The sequence below is a fragment of the Danio rerio genome, chromosome 5 (genome assembly GCF_049306965.1).
Source record: "Danio rerio strain Tuebingen ecotype United States chromosome 5, GRCz12tu, whole genome shotgun sequence".
In the NCBI taxonomy this organism is placed as follows: domain Eukaryota; kingdom Metazoa; phylum Chordata; class Actinopteri; order Cypriniformes; family Danionidae; genus Danio; species Danio rerio.
In genome coordinates this window covers 56,039,578-56,061,978 of record NC_133180.1, presented here as the reverse complement: position 1 = coordinate 56,061,978, position 22,401 = coordinate 56,039,578, and the positions used below count along the sequence as shown (strand labels likewise).

Below are 22,401 nucleotides of genomic sequence, written 5' to 3'. Positions count from 1 at the left end.
TTACATCATTTCTGCACTTTGAAATCATGGTAACAGTTGGAGGTTTGTAGTTCACAGTATGTTAATGTTATGTTTACAGTGCTGGTCCTTTATTTTCGAGGTTATTCCCACCGAGGTTTGTAGTTCACAGCATGTTGATGCAGTGTTTACAGTGCTGGTCCTCTACATTCAGGTTTATTCCCACCGCAGCCTTGCTTTTGTTTTTCAAAAGTGGCCACATGAAATGAGCGTATTAGCGTTTTTTTTTTTATTAAATGGGGAGGAGCTACTCTGTCCTGCCCTCTCTTCATGTTTCAATTGAGATAATGGCAAACATCCAATTAAAAAAGGCACATTTCAAAGCACTTAACAGGACTTTTAAGCTTTTGGGTGAGGTAAAAATCTCATTTTCATAAAATTGACACCGGTCCAGGGTCCCATTATATATAAAACAATGCATTAAAAAATGTATTGTAAATATTTAGATATTATATTAAATTATAATAACTGTTTTTATTAACAATGTACATGTAATCTATTACCTTTTTAATTGGATATACTCTATCTGTTTGATGAAAAATACAAACTGTGGAATGTCTTTTAACAGAAATATTCTGTAGATTAAATTTATGAATGTAAAATGTTAAAAAAAGTAGTTAACTAGCAACCACAGCTGCCGGTATTTTTTCGTAAAATCAAGAAAGAAAAAAAAAACAGCAAAACTTTTTTTTGTGTCACCATTGTGGAGGATAGTAACATCTGTGATCAAGTCCAAGATGAACTGAGAGTATCTGTTATGCTGCATCTTCTTTTGTTTAAAGGTAACTATGTAGTTGCTAATGCAGTGAAAATCTGTTGCAATTGCAATCACAGATGAACACAATGCATCTATGGACTTTGTTTTTGTGCACTAAGCTACAACTTTGTGTACTGAACGTTGTATCAGTTCATGAAATACGGTTATTTTCCGTAAATTTAAACAGTTCTGTAAAACTTTAGTATTTTTTATAGAAAAATTGTACAGATATTTTACACTATAAGAATTTGCTAATTAACACTCTCTCAGTTTTGATAATGTTAACTCTTTCAAAAGTTATTTTAACATTTTTATAGTGGTTCCCATATAAACTCTGAGGGAGTGTTAATTTTAACTCTAATGTAGTTAAATCTACTATCTAAAATTTGCAGTGTACAGGAAGGTCAGTGTGCCAGAGGAGAAGTTCATGCACACTTTTAAATGAGCTGAAGTCTGAGTGATTATCAGTCTTTGGTGTCTGGATGAGGGATGGGTGCTTCCTAGAGTGTTTTTAGTTCCGGGCTTTTATCAGAAAAGGGAGATTGTTTTGTCATACAGTATCAGCCCGAGGGAATGACCTTTGACTTCTCTCTCTTTCTCTCTCTCTCTCAGTCTGGCGTTACGTTGGGGCAGCTGGAGGTTTTCTCTTTATCATCATCCAGTTGATGCTTCTCGTTCAGTTTGCCCACAGATGGAACCAAAACTGGTGAGCTGAAGTTTAGCTTCTTTTTACTGTCTGTTTTTCCTTTTTTTCCCCCTTTTCATTCACCAAGTGGAAAACTTATTTGGCTTTTGGAGAATGCCTCTAGTACTTTCCATCATCATATCCAACTGTTGCGTGGTGTGTAATTTGAGTCCCTATGACTGGAAATCATTAGTCTGGAAATGAAGACTATAGTGTATGCTGGCCGCTTTTAATTTCCACTGTCAGATCGGTTGCAAAGTTGCCAGCCGGGGTTGTCTTAATATTGTGCTGATATAGGAAAGAGAGACATTAATGCCAAAGTGAAAGATTTGGGGATTTTTTTGTGCAATTTTTATTTTAGTCACTGTTGTGGACAAGCTGTGATTTACAAATCACATGAATGCTTGATTCAGGAACTGTCTTGATTTATGTACACTCAGGTATAGTAGAATTACCAACCTACATCACACATGATGTCACACGGGTTCAACCGCGCATACAGGTTGCAGAAAAAAAAACACCGGTTGCAATAGCAAACATTTCATGTTGTGCGGTTGGATGCCAAATACGAAAATCCAAAAATAGAAAACTTAAATTTTACCATATACCACACTGCTTTTTTTGCCAACCACAGATGTCTTTGGCTAACAGCCATCATAAGAGTTGAATGGAGTGAGGACCTAATTAAAAATGCTCGACTTTGCAGTTCTCATGTTATATCAGTTAAGTCCACGCTATGCTGAATCATACACATTTCGGCAGCAATGATTTTAGCAAAAAAACAGTTAAATATGGTTAATTAAACTGCAGACACTGAATGCTTAGAATAAAATGTAAAAATGTACGTTCACATACTCTGCCGTACAGCTGCAGTTCGCTGTCAGAATGCAGTTGTTTTGCTTGTTGATGATTACCCAGGCCTTGTATAGCTCCCTCTTCTTTCCTTGTCAGAACCTCGATTTTTAACACTGCATAGTTTTGAATGCAGTAATGATGAAACATTATTTCCTGCACATGACCAAACAGAACAAAATTGCATCCAAAGGCTTTTAACTTCTCTCTTGTAAAATCAATTGGAGTTTTAATGAGATATTTGGGGCTGGATGCCTGGCTATTTCGTCTTATCCAATATTCATTGGGAGGGTGCTATCACAAATGGACCTGTCAGACGAACTCCTCTCACTTTTTTTCAGAACAGCTGTGCTTATCACTGGGTGACAAGCTGTCATAATACAATGAAAGCATTATGTAAATACAATATGTTATCAATATAACTTATTTCTAATACAACAACAAACTCTGTACCGCATCGGATGTCATTGCCTCGCTGTAAATGCTATCGCTCCCGTTTTTTTTTCTGCAACCCTGCTGTGTGCATCCTGAATGTTTACAAACTGGTAATTCTCTACACAGACAGTATTTATGACGCAAGTTGATCTGTCAAACACAAAAGAAGATTTTTTGAAGAATGTTGGAAACTGTTGACTTCCATAGGTGAAAAAAACAAAGAATGGAAGTCAATGGTTTTAGATTTTTAACATTCTTCAAAATATCTCCTTTTGTGTTCAACGGAACAAAATGGTTTGGAGCAAGTAAGTAAATTAGGGTAGAATTTTGGGGTGAACTATCCCTTTAGGGCAGGGGTCACCAATCTCGGTCCTGGAGGGCCGGTGTCCCTGCAGGATTTAGCTCCAACTTGCTTCAACACACCTGCCTGGATGTTTCAAGTAAACCAAATAAGACCTTGATTAGCTTGTTCAGGTGTGTTTGATTAGGGTTGGAGCTAAAATTTCCAGGACACCGGCCCTCCGGGAACAAGTTTGGTGACCACTGCTTTAGGGTTGTGTACACACCTAGTTTGTTCAGTCCAAACCAAAATACATTTAGTTCTGGCTTGCTTCATTTTTTTAAATTTGAGCCTACACTCCAAAAAGTGGCATGGTGACTTAAAAAATTGAGAAATCCCAAACTTGGAAGTGTTAAGTTGAATTTTTTTAAAGTTGATTTTTATCATTTAAAAAGTGAGTAAACCAGTTGCCTTAAAATTATTATGTTAATGAACTATGTGCATAATTAAACAAATTAAGTAAACTTAATAGTTACATTGGGATTGCTTCCATTTTAAATAAAGTAAACTTGTTAATTTTAAGGCAATAGGTTTAATGTTTTTATGTAAAGTCAACTATTCACTTTAAAAGTATCAGGTTTACTATCTTAAAATCAACTAATCACTTCTTACTGTGCAGAGATGCAAAAATCAAACTTTCAAGTGAAATTTTATCCATCAAACAGATAAATGAAGGATCTTTATAGTGATATGTGTCAAGTGTCTGTGCTTGTGGCTTTAACATTGTGCTGTTGTAGACTTTTTAACACCACATTGAAAGTTTCAGTGCAGTCAATTCTAATTTTAGTCTCTGGCACTGTGGTGGACAAGGTGTGATGTACAAATCACATGAATGTTTGGAGCATTACGTGAACTATTTCAATATCAGTTTCAGTAAAGCAGAGCAAGATCCACTAAAACATTATTAGTGAATCATTTTAGCCTTTTCATTCTGAGAACCAGGGATTTATTTCAGTGGGAGTTCTCAAGACATGAAATGTTTCAAACTACAGTCACACTGAAGGAGAACAGCGAGCAGAGCTTTCTGAAGGGTGTGTTTTCATAAATAATGCTTGTTGTGACTGTATGAGTATGGCTGTGTGTTGTGCTGTTGACATTATAGGGAGGAGAAAGAGTTGAAGTAAGAGGTTTTTGGCAGCTCTCCAGTCTGTGGACAGGAAACCCTTGGCAGAGCTCAACGTGCATCATAGTTTCCTCTCTGCTTTTCTCAACAAATGGAAACCTCAGCACAAAAGGCCAGAAATGTCTGAGACTGTCATGGGGAATTTTGTAACGCATGAATCGTGCCTCAAGAAATAACCTAAATTTGACAAAAGATCCCTTTGGAAATATTCTTTATGATCCCAAAATAATTAGAAGTGATAAATCACCAAAAGATTTTTACATTTGCAATTGCTGGTAGTTTAGTCATCCTCTTTTTCAGTAAAGCAAGAGCAGTAAAGATGTTTTAATCTGAAATTTTGTTTATTTGTATATAAGTTGGTAACTTTGTCTTCACAGTAAAATCATTACAGACTTAAAAAATATATCGTAATAATTTAAAAATATATTATAGTATAGTATATTATAGTGTTATATTATAGTATAGTGTAATTATTAAAAAAATATATATTATAGTATAGCATAATAATTTTAAAATATATTATATTATTGCATAATAATCTAAAAATATATATGATATTATGTTATATTATAATATAGCTTAATAATTTAAACATATATTAAAGTATATCATATTATAGTGTAGTATATTATAGTATGTTATATTATTATAGTAAAGCAAAATTAAAATATATTTTATTATGTTATATTATAGTATATTACATTATATTGTATCATAGTATATTATATTATAGTATAGTATATTATAGTATATATGGTTTAGTATATTATAGTATATTATTTTGATATATTGTAATGGTATTACTGTAAAGGCAAAGCTCAGAATAATTTCTCAACGTTTCAGCTTCATACGATCATTTAGAAATAATTTAAATGTACTGATTTGCTATTCAGGAAATATTTCTTATTTTTGTCAGTGAAAATAGTTCATTTTTGCTGCTTTTTAGTGTTGAAATCATGATACCTTTTACAGTATTCCTCGATGAATCAATGTGACCATTCTGTTTTTTAATTTATATTACTTTTATATTTAACGAGTACATGCTGGAGAATATATTATTTATTATTTTATCATTAACAATGTTATAAAATGATTACAGTAACTAGTTTATACTAATACTTATATGATAACTAATATTAATAATAATGTGCAAAAAAATTATTATAGTTATTATTATTATCATATTATTAACAATATATAATAATATTTATTATTATATATTATATTTAATACTATAAAATGTTAATAGTAATTGTCTTTTTTATGTTAAGTGAAAATTGTAAACTTTTTTTTTTTTTTTTTGGTTTTGGTCCGAATAAATGATAAAAGCCTAAATAATAGATGTAAGAAGTGCAGTGTGTGTTGATTGAGATGTTGAGATGAAGCAGACTCTGGAGGACTGCCCAGCAGATGGAAGTTACTGCTGTCAGCACTTCTCCTGTGCATTACTGAAACATTTCCCTCTCCTCGCTGCTCACTCACTCACAGTAATCATCCTCTGGTGTCGTATACATTTATGATAAGAGCAATCCACCTCTCAGATTAACTTGTCGTTTAGCAGCGGCTCTTTATCCAGAGTGATTTACAGTTGATTAATTACAGAGACAGTCTCTTGGAGCTATCTGATTTTAAGGTTTTAATCTGGCTTTAAAGTCGATAAGCGTGAAGGACACAACATTAGTGAGAACATTAGAATCTCAGTGATGACTAGTCACCTATGACACAGCCTCAGATTTCACACTCACAACCAGCAGGTTTAATAAAGTCAAACAGTTAAAAAAGTTAAAGTTAATAAAGATTTCCATAAAGTTAACAAAGAATTTGCTAAATGTTCTGTTTTGCCATCTAGTAAATACATTTTCATTTTAAAACCATTACTTTAAATTGTAAAAATATTGTTTTACTATATGGTGAATCTTTAGCATTATTGGGGAGAGTCCAAACTTCCGAACTGTAGTGATACATATATATTTAAATGAATCTGATTATTTCAATTTGGTTTCAGTGTGATTAAAGGTGCCATAGGATCCAATGATACAATAATAATAAATAGGTCTCTCATAGCTACAGTGCAACAATTCACAGAAACAGATGTGACACAATGCATAAATGTCCATTTAACGTGTATATTAAGCAGTTTACATATGTCTGTTGCCTCATTACAAACAAACACAGCAGATTTCACAATATACATGTTAAATTTAAACCTTTGTGTATTCATGGTGGCACTGAATACATTTATTATCCATAAATCTCACATTTAGCATCCTGATGCACTGTGAACAGATTCCTGCTTGACAATACTGCTCCTTTACTGTTTTCTAAGGACTGTCCTATTTCATTTCAAAATAAGAGTCCCATATACATAGTGAGTAAAACACCAGCTTAGCTAAAATTAAGAATAAGAAAAAGACATTGTTGTCTCAATCTCACTAGGAAATATTATGGCATATAAAACACTGTCTGAGACTTGCATAATAATAATCCTGTGTGGCTCACCATAGTAAATGTTTTAATCCAACGGGGTATATGCTCTCAGACTTTTAATTTTAGCCAGCCAGCTCCAGGGCTTCCGGTCTTTCCATTATAAAATTGCCAAGTTTAAGATCTGATTTCTTTCAAAATTATTGATCTTCACTGCCTGATAGATATATAATATGAAGTGGGTCTCAGACCAGACAAGTAGCACTGCATTAAATTCCAGTTTACCCCACCATGTCTATAAAACATGACAATTTATTTTACCCCAGTCTTGCATCCCGTTTTGTGCTTGAACAACTAAATAAATGCTTAAGTCTTTTTAGCTGAATGTATTGTAATTACATTATAACATCAGTGGTGTAAAAGCAACCTTGTGAAATTGAAAATAATTATAAGCTTTCACTGGAAGTTTACCATTGGCAGAAAAACACTAGCTTTGCATATACATTTTTTACAGAGATTTTATACTCGTACGATTTACATGAGCATAAGAAAACAATGATGTTTCAGGCTTATGCTATGTCATTTATATGTATGAAAATATCATTAGTCAGCAATGTCTAGGTATATTCAGATTTTTATTTTATTGCACCTTTAAATCTGATTTGTAAAATGTGTTTGTTCATGTAACCTGTTGGTCTCAATCAAATCAGTTGTGTTAAATTAGAGAAACATGCAAAATAAGCAGATTGGTGGTACGCCATGACCAGCTTTGAGAACCACTGATTTGAAGTCGCGAAAACTGGAATTTAAAGTTGTGGTCACACTGCACTTTTCTCCCTATAGACTTCCATTTGTACACAAGTGAATGCATCACACCGGAAACACAAGCTTGTGTGACAAGTTTCGCAGTTTGCTACGTTGGAAAGTTCAAGCTTGGTGTCCTCTGACCTGCGAAATCTCATCACTGCATTGCATGAGACCAATCAAAGATCAAAACATGACCTCTATGGACAGAAATTTAAAACAGACTAATCATTCGTTTTTTTTTTTTGTTTTTTTTTTTGTCTTGTTTAATCTTGCCCCTTTTCACGGCGCTGTAGAACAAAATTTTGCATGCTCAAACTTTAGTGTGACCGAAGCTTTAGATCATCTTTTTTTCTACGATCGTGACATCTATCCACTTGAAACGGTCCTGAAATAAAAAAAAACAATTTAGGGTGGTGCATGGTTTCATCCTTTTGAAACCGATTGCATTGTTGTAAGATGAGTGTTGCTAACAAAATAAAAAAAGAAGATGGCCAATAAATGAAATCAGAGCAGAAATGAGATGCGCCCCAATGGCATTCCACGTGACCATAAGTGATGAAAAGTCTTTCTGATGGGTAGAGAAGCTTATGATATTTGATTAAATATTCTGGATGCAAATTATTATACAAAATAATGAAGTGTACAGATACATCTACTATATGAATATTAAAAATATTCAAAATAACAAGAGTAAATTCTTATTTCTTTCAGATTTTAAATGATAAAATGACTTGCCATTGCTATTGTTGTCTTATCTTTCTCAGCCATAGTCAGAAGAACAAAACAGCTGTAATCTAATGCCACTAATGCAGCGATTTGTCTTGAATTTAGAATCTCCACTGTGTCTCTCCACAGGAGCTCAGGAGCCACATATAATAAACTGTGGTATGCGGCGCTGGCTTTGGTCACGCTTGTGCTGTTCTCGGTGGCAGTGGGTGGCATGGTGTTTATGTTCATGTACTACACTCATCCAGAGGCCTGCTTTCTCAACAAGATCTTCCTGGGGGTCAACGGTGGCCTGTGTTTTATCGTGTCTCTGCTGGCCATCTCGCCCTGCATTCAGACCTGTGAGTTCACCAACACGCTTCCACTTCAATTACCTACTTTTTGTACAGATAAGCAGATGTTTGTTTGATGTCTGACAAACAAGTTTATGCATACAGCCGGCAGTTTTACACAATCAATAAGGATTCACTAAACAGAGCAAAGTTTAAAATTGCTTTAGCATGCATTTTAGTTGCAATAATGTGACGTTTTAGATAGAAATGTTTCTTTTAATGCATCCACAAAAGCATTTTTTGTTCTTTGGTAAGGCTTGCTAAGCCATTGTTTCAAAAATGTATGTTCTGTTTCTTTTACAAACTAGGTAATGTCCAAAGTCTATAAAGTTAGCTAGTTATTGAAATCTGTTAAATTTGTACAAATAATTGAAAAATCACTAAACAAATGCAAAAACTAAAAGAGAATATAGACATCACACATACAGTTAAAGTCAGAATTGTTAACCCCCTGAATTATTAGGCCCCTGTTTATTTTTTCCCCCAATTTCTGTTTAATGGAGGGAAGATGTTTTCAACACATTTCTAAACAAAATAGCTTTAATAAATAATTTCTAATAACTAATTTGTTTTATCTTTGCCATGATGACAGTAAATAATATTTGATTAGATATTTTTCAACACTAGTATTCATTGACATTTAACTTAAATAACATTTAAGTTATTGTATAATGATGGTATGCTCTGTAGACTATCGAAAAAGGGGCTAATAATTTTGACCTTATAATGGTTTTTAAAAAAAATTAAAAACTGCTTTTATTCTAGCCAAAATTAAACAAATAAGACTTTCTCCAGAAGAAATAATATGAGAAATATCAACCTTGTAGCACTACAATAGTAGGCCAGTCACGATTTCTTTTTTGTTGTTGTACGTTATATTGCACCAAAACATTATATAATGCCAGAAGGACAATATAATAGCATCATAATGCAAGTACCCCCTTCCAGAGAACACATCATATTTTATTCTTAACTATTTAATTATAGTCATTTCAACAATTTAATAACTGGCCATTGGAATCAGAATTTGATAATACTAAATAAATAATATTAGATTTTAAAAAGTAACAGAGGCTGCAATATCTGCTACCAGATATATTTTCAGTTGTCAGACACACACATGAAAATATGCTGTAGTAATTTATTGAAAATACTTGTGTTTTTACCCATACTGACACTGACACCACCGATAGACATAGAGATGTTGCACAATCAGCTAAAATGTTGCTAGAATAATTTTTTTTGAACGGTTGATACATATTGCATCACAATAAAATGATTGAGGTCATGTCCATGTGTTTGTGCGATAAGTATTGATTATTGTGACAGGTCTATGCATAGGTTGTATATCAGCACTGCTGTTATTCATGTGTAAGTAAACAGCCATATCGCAGTACTTCTTGTGTGATACTACTTGTTTGATGGCACCAGTGTGTAAATAAAAATCTTTTCTGTGAAGAACTACTTTATTCGGCCTCCATTTCACAGATGAACGTTTTAACAGCTTAGCAAAGGTTGTTGCTAATTGAAAACATCACTTTAGAATTACTATTTTAATTATTGTCTATATTATAGATTATTGTAATGTCTGTGATGACAAAATCACAGATCAAGATTTTAACGCTGAACGGCATAAAGCCAAATCAACAAATCTACAGTTCTGTCTGTATTATATTAATAGTCTGTGAATTTACCAACATCAACACCATAAAGTCCAAAACAAAGCAAATGCGAGATTAATATATAATATAACTTAATTTGTAGAAAATTGCTTGTAACAGTAACACATTTTTAGTGGTGAACTTAATCAAATTTTTAAAAGGAAACACAAGCATAGTTAAAAATATGTTATTTACATCTTTATGTGATTGAAAAATTGCTTATGATCAACCATTTAACTTGAAGGTTACTGACAACAAAAAATGTGCTGTAATGATTCATGTACATAAACCATGAACTGGATGCAGAAATGATTTGTCTCAGTAAAACTAGAAACCAGTAGCGCATAAGTTGTGCATTGTGGAGCCCAAATTTAATAATATTGTCCGTTTAAATATCCTGTTCGTTAAATGTTTATTTTAAAATCTCTTACAATGTTTGGCTGCTGTAATAAATGCTGCCTTGATAAAAATAGAAGACTTTTTCATTAATAAAACATACAAAATGAATATGCATATGCTGTCAAACAGACACAGTAAAAATCTCTAGTGCACATCTCCAATGTGATTTATTTCTCTGTTTCCCATCACAGTCCAGCCCACCTCAGGTCTTCTGCAGCCAGCCGTCATCACCCTTTACGTCATGTACCTCACCTTTTCTGCTCTGGCCAGTAAACCCATTGAAAGTGAGTCCGTCTCACACATTCTCACACACACACACACACACACACACACACACACACACACACACACACAGACACTCAATGTCTCTGGCTGTGCTGGGTGTGTCACAGTGGTTTGTGGGATTTCACAGTCTTACAGTGCTCACCCACACCCTATTTTAAAATCTGTCCTCTATGTTGTCTCTTTCAGTGGTGGAGGATGAAATCAAGGGCAACATCACCGTCTGCGTCTTTCCTTTCAAGTCAGGACTGAAGAGCGACACTAACATAGTGACCGGTGTGGGGACGGCCATACTCTTCTGCTGTATTCTCTACTCATGGTATGAGGAAGTGTAGTTATGTTTCTCAGTACCACCATAAACGGTTCATCAAAAAAATTAAGATTCCCTCATTTAGTCAACCTCCACTTCCAAACCTGTTTGAGTTTCTTTTTTTTTATTGAACACAAAAATATAATCAGAAAAATGTGCTCGCAGTTATTGTTCCAAGTATTCAACATGTTTTATTTGTATTTACACTCAAGCAATTTTCAGTGGCGATGAGCAGAGTAAACGTGCAACATCAAATCCTGATGTTAGATAGAGCTTAATTAAGGGTGCTTTCACACCTAGAATTTTGTTTCGGAAACTGGCACGTTTCCCAAGTCGAATCCACGGCAAAAAAATCTGTCTGAGATCGCCTGAATAAGGTGGTCTCGGCTTGATTAAAATGAACTCTGGAGGGGATCGATTAATGATCCGAGCCCAGCTATATCACAGTGTATTATGGATATGTAATAGGAATATATATGGCTATATTAAGAGAGAATTATAAGTAGGGCAGGATGTCATTCCTACCAGTAAATGTGCGATTCATGTCAAATATGAAAGTTAAAGCATGCTAACTATTAACGTGAGCTGTTTATTTATTAGGAACATTGACCGAACAGCAGTCTTGGTTTATCTGTTATTTCTCTCTATAATGTAAACCCTATAGTGCATAATTCTAGCCAAGGGCTATGTATGAGAAAATCTTACCACTGATTTATACTTGGTGACGATGTCTGCGGATGTCACCATTTAAAATTAAAGCACAGCTTATATAATCTTATTGCTCATTGCCATAAATTAAAATAAGGATGCATGACAGCTGAGCGGGACTCTTACCAGTGTGAGGAGAGTTTACTTGCACATGACTTGTTTTAGCTCTTTTGGTCCATTTAGAAACTTTGCTGTGTGAAAGCGAACCGCACCAAGTGCAAAGTGCAACATTGTAACAGCTTTAATCCCTGTTTCAGTACAAACGAGTTGTAAAAAGCACCCTAATTGTAATGATACCCAATATCGAACCCTATTTGATCTCCAATTTCTCTCTTTAACAACTACCTCTGCAACATTTTTGTAGTCGCTCATATTAGTACTTCCTCTTTGTAACTCTTCAGGCCCTATCATACACCCAGCGCAATAAGGCACAAGGCGTGAATGGTGCGTTTGTTGCTATTTTTTAGACAAGCGTAACCCTAAATTTCACATTTGTGCAACATTGTTTAAATAGCAAATCAATTTGCGCCACTTTGTGGACTCATGGGTGTGCTGGTCTCTAAATGAGGTGTGTTAAGGTGCATTGATGGGCTTGTTATTGTTGTTGCTGCAATTTTGAGAAACTGACTGCACCACTGAGCAATTGAAAGCTGGTCTAAAGTCCAGTGTAGTGTGCATTAGTTAAGTGCGTATGCAGGTCCAAATGCTTACACATTGCTTAATACACACAGAATGTACAGCAATACACAAATATCTTTACAAATGAAAAAGAATTAAACGATTAAAATATTACAAAATATTAAAGCCACTACCTTCATGCCTTCTTCACCTCGGGGGCCTTTTCAGTTTATTCATGGCAATTTGCATTTGTATAATGTTATTATCATAAGCAGATTTATTTATCATGTGATAAACAAGTTTAGATTTGTCCACCTGTCAGGTTTTGGAGACATCGGCATAACTAAATGGGGCATAAAAATAGGACGTGTGTTTGGATATAACTCAGTTTTTTGACCACACTTCGTTATAATTGTTAATTTATTAGTTTATTAGAACTTTAAAAATAGTTTTGAATCAAATCTTTGTGCTTAACTAACAAAATTAAATATGTAGGCTAATGGATGTCTTTAGTGGAGTGTATGCAACACTGTTTCCTTATCCACGAAAGGAAGTAAAGTAAAGGGAAAGTAAAGAGGCCAAATAAAGGAGGCTCGTTCTTTAACCTTATACTGCAGATGGTCTGATTAACTGTTTTCTTACAAATGAAGTTTTCAGTTTTTACACTTATAAAATCTGCTATGTAAATAGCAAATGTCCCATGACGCAACGCAACTGACTTTTAAGGGAAATGAGAAATGAGACTAATTGGTTTAATGCACGTTATGCTCAAAACACACCCATAACTCATTAAGAGAATAAGCACAACTCTGTTAGACCATGTGCCGTGGCACAGAGCATATTTTTCCATCCTTAAAATAGCAAAAGGAGATTTTGACATGCCCTTTATGCTTTTGCGTCATGCGCTTTAGACTTTGCACCTAGATCATTAAAATAGAGCCAGCCCACTGTGTTTAGACACCAATGAAACAAGCTGCTCCACATCATCTTCTCTTGACGATCTTGAGCACCAGCACATCATGTTTACGTTTTTAACTTCAGTAGCTCCAGGCACATTAACAAAAGTGTCCACAGACCACATCCTTGGTGCTTGAAAAGAAAGCCTTTACGCCTGCCGTTTTGAAATTAGCATTTGTTTTCATTTTATTTTAAAGCAAACATGTTTTTTTGTTTTTTGTTTTTTTGTTTTTTAAGAAACAAGATATTTAATTTAGGGGGTTGCATTACACTGGGATTGGCAATAATGGTGGTAGTTTAAAAATTAGATGCTGATATTTCATTCAAATTAGGCAAATGGTAATATAATAAATAATCCAGTACATGTTTGCTATGAAAATACCACACTTTTTGCTTGTGATGTCAAGATATTTGTGATATACAGCTATTTTTCACAATACACAGTCCTCCTTTGTTTCACCAGGTGATAGTAATGTGTCCATTGGACACACAATTCAAAATCTAGTTGATCTTTTATTTTTACTTTGTTTGTTATGAATATCTCACATGACTTTTTTCACCTACTATAATAGTAAGCAAGTATGCAATTTCAGAAAGCAGCCTTGTAGATATATTTTAGGGGTAAGCTGTCTCTTTAAATAAACTAACATTCTTTGCTTGGATTCATATCTGTATAACCTGTCATTTAAATGGGTGATCCCAAAAAAGCGATCCCGGGAAGGGTAGAAACATGTAATTATCTGGCTATGATGTTCATTTAGGTTTAAAAGCAGGTAGTCTGGTAGGAAGACAGTGAAGATTAGAAGCTGTGAACTGGCATGTGTTTCTCATTAACTGCAAAAATGTCTGCTGAAGCTCTCAGTTTAGAGTTGCTTCTTTCCATCAAAGCCAGTTTTACAGCAATATGCACTAGTTGTCAGCCCAGTGATTCATTGTGTCATCTCCAGTTGAAATGTTTTTGCCATACTTCCAGCTTTTGTGAGGCAAAACAAAGCTTTGAAGCAGAATGAGTGTATTTTTAGGAGTTCTTGGGAATGCTCTGTTTTTATATTTAGCGGTTGTAAAAGAACACTGCCCTCATGTGTTTGATGCCACTCATAAACTCTTTTCCTCCAGTTTGATCTCCACCACCAAGAGGAGCTCAGCAGCGTTGCAAGTGTACAGGAATGATATGCCTGAAAATGAGGTAAACATATGTGTTGTGCTCCCTGTCTAAAAGATTATCTCAAACTAAACAGTGGTGAAGTGCAAGTGTTTTTACTTCAATACTGTATTAAAGTACAAATTTTATGTGCTTTAGCTGACTACTTTTTTGTTTTTAGTTTGGAAAATTTTATTCACTGAATTCAATAAGCAAACTATTGTAGTTTTTGCTCAACTACATTTTCAGTAAAGTTTATTTGAATGCGGGGAAATTTTATCTGTTAAGAAATGAGATGTTTTTTGATTTGAATACAAGCTGAATTGTATTTGTAAACCTGTTAAATCCATTCTCAAATTGCACTAAACAATTAATTTGTGAATTGGTTTAAATGAGTTAACAACTCATTGATTCAGATGATCCATTCAGAGTGAGTCTCCAGTAAACGATTCACTGATTTTCTAAACTTATCTGAATGGTGTTCGGTGTTTGAATGTGGCGTCATGTGTTTTTCTTTGTATTACCAGTGTGGTTTGACATTTGACAAGTTTTGGACAAAATCGGTGCTAGTGTGGGGCAAAAATTAGTTGTGATTAATTGCAAAAGTTATATATATATATATATATATATATATATATATATATATATATATATATATATAAAATATATATATATAAATATATATATAAATATATATATATATATATATATATATATATATATACATACATACATACATACATACATACATACATACATACATACATACATACATACATACATACATACACAAACTCCTTTTTATTCTAGCTGAAATAAAACAAATAAGACTTTCTCCAGAAGAAAAAAAATAATCAGAGATACTGTGAAAATGTCTTTGCTCTGTTAAAGGGGGCTAATAATTCTGACTTCAACTGTATGTGTATATGACACGGATTATTTGTACATTTTCAGATTTTTTTGTTTCTATCACATATATACACACACACACACACACACACACACACACACACACACACACACACACACACACACACACACACATATATATCCTATATATGGAATATCCTTGCCCAGCACTAGTAAATTACTTAGTCCATGTGAAATCAAAATGTTTATTTTTTTCTGCACATTGTTATTCTTAATGTGAACTGTTTGTACTGGTAAACTTCAATGAAGGTCTTACTGTCTCTCTCTGCAGAGAAATGTTCTTTCTTTGTTGACATCAGTTTGACATCTTAACCACAGCCCTCTTACTGTTTGTTATGATTGAATGATGTGCAAAAAGAAAGCCCTGTCCCCTACTCAATATTATGTTTACATTTACATACTGAAATAAGTCACAGCAAATTCGGATTCACACAGACTGTAAGTAAATTAAAAATTAAGTACTTTTGTACTTTAGAAAAAAAAAAGTCTTTATGCTTTTATCAGAGTAATAATTGAGTAGGGTTTCAGTAGGGTTACACTTTCTGACCTATTGTATTGTAATTTGTCTATCACTGAAACTAAATCATCAAGCATGCCTCATCTGTTTCTTTTTTTTTTTCTTTTTTTTTTTAGAGAGCACGCTGCTGTTTCTGCTGGGTTGATGATACAGGTAACCTCTTTTAAGCCTCCTTTAAGTAAAAAAAAAAAAAACGACAAATTCCCATACCCAATTGCTTACTTGCATGAAAAATTACAAATTTTAAGTTCAAGGCATAATTTAATTAAACATGCACACATTTTGTTCATACATTTCCAGCACAAAGATTGGAATATTAAAAGAAGTCAGTTACAAACATATTGTTGTCTTATTTATTTCTTTGACATTAGAGTTAAAAGTTTTGCAGAGGATGATTATGGTCTTTTTGTCATACCATAATTCAGAAGTCATTGTATATAATTAGTGAAATTATGTATAAACATATCCCTCTGTATAAACCCTCAGATTATAGATATGAATGAAACTGAGGTTCGGTGCTACTGAACTGGTGATTTATGGCTCAGAAAACACACACTTTGAGAAAGCAGCCTTTAAAAATATGTAATCTACACAGACTGATGAAGTGCAACAACAAAAGTGGATTGTGGATGTTTTCTTTACATTAGACAGAAGGTTTATGAAAAGCCAAAAAAGCCAAAATGTCAAAAATGAAAGGTGCATGAAAACAAGCTTCAGCCTGCAGTGTTTTGCTTAAAGTGTAGAACACCACTTCTCCATTTCAAATGTTGATCTGAAATAACCCAGATTTTTGTTCATGTGGGTTAATGCACAGTTGAGAAGGATAGATGGAGCCTCCTGTTGGTCAAGAAGTGGTACTTACTTCCTAAAAAATGTCTTGTTTTTATATTTTCCAGAGGATTACGATGATGAGAAGACCTCAGGAGGGCAAAACGTAAAGTATGATGAGAGAGACGGCACAGTCTACAGCTACTGCTTCTTTCACTTTGTTTTCTTTCTCGGCTCCCTGTACGTCATGATGACTGTAACCAATTGGTTTCAGTAAGTATATAATAACCTGCTGCTCTAATTTTTTAAATATCCTAATGTCTCAGGTCAGCTATTTTGGTTGAGCTATTTTAAAAGAGGAATTTGCTGGTGCATAGTTAGGAATGAAATGCACAATAGGTCAATTGTTCTCTAAAAATAAAAGGTATTTAAGACTTGTCATTTAAAAATTTTGTTGCTTTAAAAATTGATTTGCATCATGTAAACTCAGAATTCTACGAAAATAAAGATGTCATTCAGAGACATAAACTCTAAATTTACACCTCACAATTGCAACTTTTTTATACTTATACAAGTTATATAAATAATTCTATAAATATTTAATAGAAAAGTCTTTTTCCTATAAATAAACTCGTAGTTGTGTGTTCAAAACTTATAATTGTGATACACAAATTTGCATCCTAAAAATTTAATAAAATTAGACTATTTCCAGAAATGTGAAGAATTGAATTTTACAAGTCACCTTAAGTTGAGTTTTACTTTTTTTTTATGCATTCAGCCAATCCCCGGGTCTTATGGGACCACTTTTAGCTTAGCTTAGCACAAATCATTGAATGGGATTAGACCATTAGCTTCTCGCTCAGATTTCAAAAAGAGTTTTGAGTATTTTCCTATTTAAAGTTTGACACTTTTGTAGTTACAATGTGACCAAGACCAACGAAAAAATAAAAGACCTATTTTTTAGACTGATATGGCTAGGAACTATACTTTTCATTCTAGCGTAGTTATCAAGGAACTTTGCTGTCGTACCATGTCACCTAGCTGAGGAATACTTTCAGACACTCCGTAATACCATTGTGCCTAAAGTTTCTTTATTTCCTATAGTTCCTAACTATACTTTTCATTTTACGTTTGTCTTAGAACTACAGAATAGTCAAGATTTTAAACAGGAAAATCTTTTTTGACATTTTCGAGCGAGATGCTATTGGTCTGATTCAATATTTTATGAAAAGCTACACGAAAAGTGCTTCCGGTAGACCCCGAGATTGGCTGAATAGATTAAAAAATGGTCAAGCTGAACTGTTAAACTCTAGGTGACTTGTAAAATGAGGTTGTTTCCTTTAATTGTATTCTTAAATTTCAATAAATATGGCTTTAGAGCAAATGGAAAAGACACAGAACCGTAACTTTATAATCTGCACAGATTTTAAATCCTGTCTTCAAGCACTTAAAGCTTCTAAGTGTAATTACTCCATAATTTCCATGATTGAGAAGAAAATGACAACGCTAGAAAATAAGCAGTTCGACATTATCTTCTGTTGGATTCCAAGGCATATGGGTCTGCATGGAAACAAACTGGCAAATGAAGCAGCAAAACAGGCTATCTCCTTGAAATAGACAAAATGTTTAATTCCGCATTAGGACTTGAAACCTACAGTAAATTTGTATATGAACGAAACATGGCAAAGGAAATAGGACAACTGCATAAATATGAAATTAACCCGAAAATAAATGAAAGGCATTTTGCAAACTATAATTTTGAGACCAGGCATGAGCAAACCCTCTATACTATATGTCGAATTAGACATTCTAGGTTGACTCATTTGTATTTACTGAATAACAAAGCACCACCTAAATGTAATTACTGCCAAGCTGCTCTTACCATCAAACATATTTTGTCGGAATGTGGAAGTTTGAATACCTTTTGACAAAATTTTCATAAGGAGCGTACTTCGATGGATATTTTTAAAAATGTACCACCACGAAGAATCTTAAATTATTCATCAAAAATTGAGCTGAAAAATCATATTTACCTTTGAATTTCTTATGTGTTTGTCTAAGTAACTTTTTTATTGTAAAACTAATTTGTTTTTATCATGTAATATTTTTATGTACATCCATTTGGCCGTGAAATAGCCTTAAGTTGCTGATGTTGCAATAATAATAATAAATAAATTAAAGTACTCTTAATTTACCTTTAATTTCCTGTGACCAAATAGAAGCCCAGTATGCAGTTTTGAGGAACAATGTCACTCTGCATAAATATTAATATTCCTATAATCATCTCTGTCTGCAGTTATGACAACGCAAAGATCGAGAGGCTTCTAGAGGGAAGCTGGTCTGTGTTCTGGATCAAGATGGCCTCCAGCTGGGTGTGTTTATTTTTCTACATGTGGACCCTGGTGGTTCCGATGCTCTTCCCACAGAGATTTCAAGCTTAGAAACCTTTCGGCCATAATCCAGTATCACCACTGTCTGGCTACAACTACTGTGTGTGTGAGAGAGCGAGTGAGTTTTTACGTTTTTTTTAATAAGTTAAAGGCTTTTGATTTCTCAAAGGCTGCTTATGTTCTACGTCTTTAGATTTGTTTTCATGGAGATTTGTTACAGAAATCATGTTGCGGTTGCTCCCATACTGAGGTAGGGCTCTCATTTCTTTTCCACCAAAACCACATGAAGGTGTTGCAAAACAAAGCATTGCTCAGGCTCACACGTCACCTGTAAGTGTCTTTTTACGCTTTTTACGCTTTTCTTTTGGTAGCTGAAGAATTCTATGCAAATCCAAAAAAAAAAAAAAAAAACATCCGTGATTTTGTTTGTCGACCTTTTTCAAATGTGTTTTATAGTTGATATGTTTCACTACGAGGGTGTTTCTCTAAAGTAACAAGAATTTATTTAATATGAATAACTGGTCTGATTATAGTAGGATCATGGTTGCACTCGTGATAAAAACCAGCTGAAAAACGAATGTGCAAGAGGTTATTCCTGTGTATATATATGTGAATAAATGTACTCGAATGAGAGGATTTGATAACGATTTTGTTTTTGTTTAGTTTTTTGAAGCACCCTCATAGGTTTCTTACGAGACTGCACCAAAACAATATTTCCAAATAAGTCAGCAACATTCCTAAATGTTCCTATCTTTCGGCTCCTCAGGTAGTAATGAATGCTACTTACTAGGAATCTTCCCATTCTAGCATTCAAGGAAAAGCATATGACTGCCATTTCCTGTAAATGTTTTTGCAAAGATCTGAAATGGACAGGCGAAGCCAGGACCACAACATTTTAACCGAAACTGCCATACAAGACTGTAAAGCTCACAGCAATGATGAAAGTGTAGATATTTTTTGCTTTTTCACAGTTTGGTACAATTTTAAATGGTGCTTAAAACCCAAAGTATACTTTTTTCATCTCTATCTGTTTGTTTTTGTACATGTACATGCAGTTTTAGGATGCATCTGGCCGGAAGCCCAAATGGAAAATTACACATTCAAAAAAAGAATGAATATAAATTGATTATTTTAATTTTAGGCTATTTAATTTCATAAATTTAAACAGAAATTTAGTCTTTTTTTATCTAGACTGATTTTTATGTAAATTTATTCTTTATTAATTTCATACAGTAAAGTATTGAACAACTTTAAATTTGTTCTGTTACCCTGGACCACAAAATCAGTCATAATTCATTAATTTTTTCTTTTTTCTTCAATTTAGTCCCTTTTTTTATCAGTAGTCACCACAGTGGAATGAACCGCCAACCTATGAAGCATATATTTTACATAGCAGATGCAACCTAGTACTGAGAAACACCCATACACTCTTAAATTTGCACTCATAAACTACAGCCAATTTAGTCCATCAATTCACCTATAGTGCATGTTTGGAGGGTATAGAGGAAACAGGAGCTCCCAGAGGAAACCCACCCCAAGGACAACATGCAAACTCCACACAGAAATGCCAATTGGGACTCGAACCAGCGACATTCTTTCTGTGAGGCGACAGTGCTAACCATTGAGCCACCGTGTCACCCTCAGTCATAATTGTAACTTTTAAAAAATGTTAAATCATCTGAATGCTGAATAAATCATCTTTACACTGATGCATACTTTGTTAGGATCAAAAAATATACAACCGTTTAAAATTTGGAATCTGATTTAATCAAAATACTAAGAAATTCCTCTTTAAGTTGGACTAAGCAATGCAGATTACTAATCACAAAATGAGTTTTGATATATTTACAGTTTTCAATTGATAAAAAATATATTAATTAATCTTGATTTTTACATAATATTCGAATCAATTTTTGGCATAAAATAAAAAATAAATTTTTGACCCAAACAATGTAATTTGACTTTTGCCAACAATAAACTAGTTCAACATAAGACTAGTTTTGTGGTCCAGAATCACATATAATCAATAATCATAAACAAAATACCAGAGGGACACCATATCCACATAACACAGAGATTCCAGTAAATACACGACATGTTTTTGGCTTGTATTATTATCAGTGGCCATAAATTCTGTGCATTACAACAAGCAAACAATCCAAAACATATATATGAGAACACTGATTGTATGCGGATGTACTGTATGTGTATATTTGACACAACATGAGCATCTGAGTGCATACCTTAGCAGATGCATAAAAAAAGTATACTTTGGCCTTTAGTCTGTAGATAACATGACATTTTATTTAAGCTCATGCACTAGGCTAGCAAGCATGCTATTCGTCAAAGAACCTGTTTATACCATTTTTATATTTCTGAAGCTTTTTCAGCTCTGTACAGCTATTGTATTTAATCTTTCAGAGGTTTTTGTTGCTCTATGTGCGTGTTTTGGAATACATATTTACAGGAGCTGTCCTACATTAATGCAGCATCAATGCTAATGCTCCCTGGTAGAGCTTAGTGAGTTGGAATTGCCATCACTAAAACAAATACAATCTAGAACTGGAATTATTTAACATTTTTAGGGTTGTTTCCTGTGTAGCAGTTGTAGATACTCTAAATGTTTTGAGCAGATTAGATGATCTCAGAAGCTGTGTGTGGTCTGAAAAAGCTCTTTTAAAGAATCTGATGTTTATAAGAAGTTGGCCTTGTTTGTGACAATTTAAACAAGTGAATGATTGCCTTAAACATTATGTTACAACCGCGTCAAGCTATTAGCATATTAGCTTCATGTTAACCTGTGAACCATTTGGTGCTCAGTATTTGGCTTAATAGCATTAGGCTGGATTATGCTTTCCTTTATTTACACTTATGCGAGACATGAACTTTGCAGTATGTGCTTTATGTAAATAGTCCATTGTAAAGATGACCACTAGGTGTGAAATAAGTAATACATGCACTTTGTGTTGTTCACACTAATTTCGCATGAAGACATTATATCCCCAAAAAATGTACAGTATGTTTACAAACAACTCCTTTCCTCATTTATATGTATCGACTTTCTTTTATCATTATTGTTGTTGTTATTTACTTTTTTCCCTCCACAAAATTTCAATACGTTCCATGAAGGGTCATATGAGTTCAGCTGTTGCAGGATTATTTCTCTTTATTGTTTTTATTGATATTGCAAGATCTTTCAATAAAAAGACAAATGAGTAAAA

At 33.7% G+C, this 22,401-nt stretch overlaps 1 protein-coding gene across 2 annotated transcripts in view; it reads left to right on the top strand.

The window, feature by feature from the left end:
• The window catches only part of serinc5 (serine incorporator 5), a 67,503-nt gene extending 45,102 nt beyond the window's left edge, over nucleotides 1-22,401 (top strand). The window contains 8 exon segments of one of the 2 annotated variants that reach the window (NM_213514.1): nucleotides 1,388-1,481; nucleotides 8,297-8,508; nucleotides 10,751-10,843; nucleotides 11,031-11,160; nucleotides 14,551-14,620; nucleotides 16,139-16,175; nucleotides 16,919-17,063; nucleotides 19,087-19,824. In NM_213514.1, coding sequence (NP_998679.1) covers nucleotides 1,388-1,481; nucleotides 8,297-8,508; nucleotides 10,751-10,843; nucleotides 11,031-11,160; nucleotides 14,551-14,620; nucleotides 16,139-16,175; nucleotides 16,919-17,063; nucleotides 19,087-19,231 — 926 coding nt within the window. In that variant the 3' untranslated portion in view covers nucleotides 19,232-19,824. 2 annotated transcript variants of the gene reach the window in all.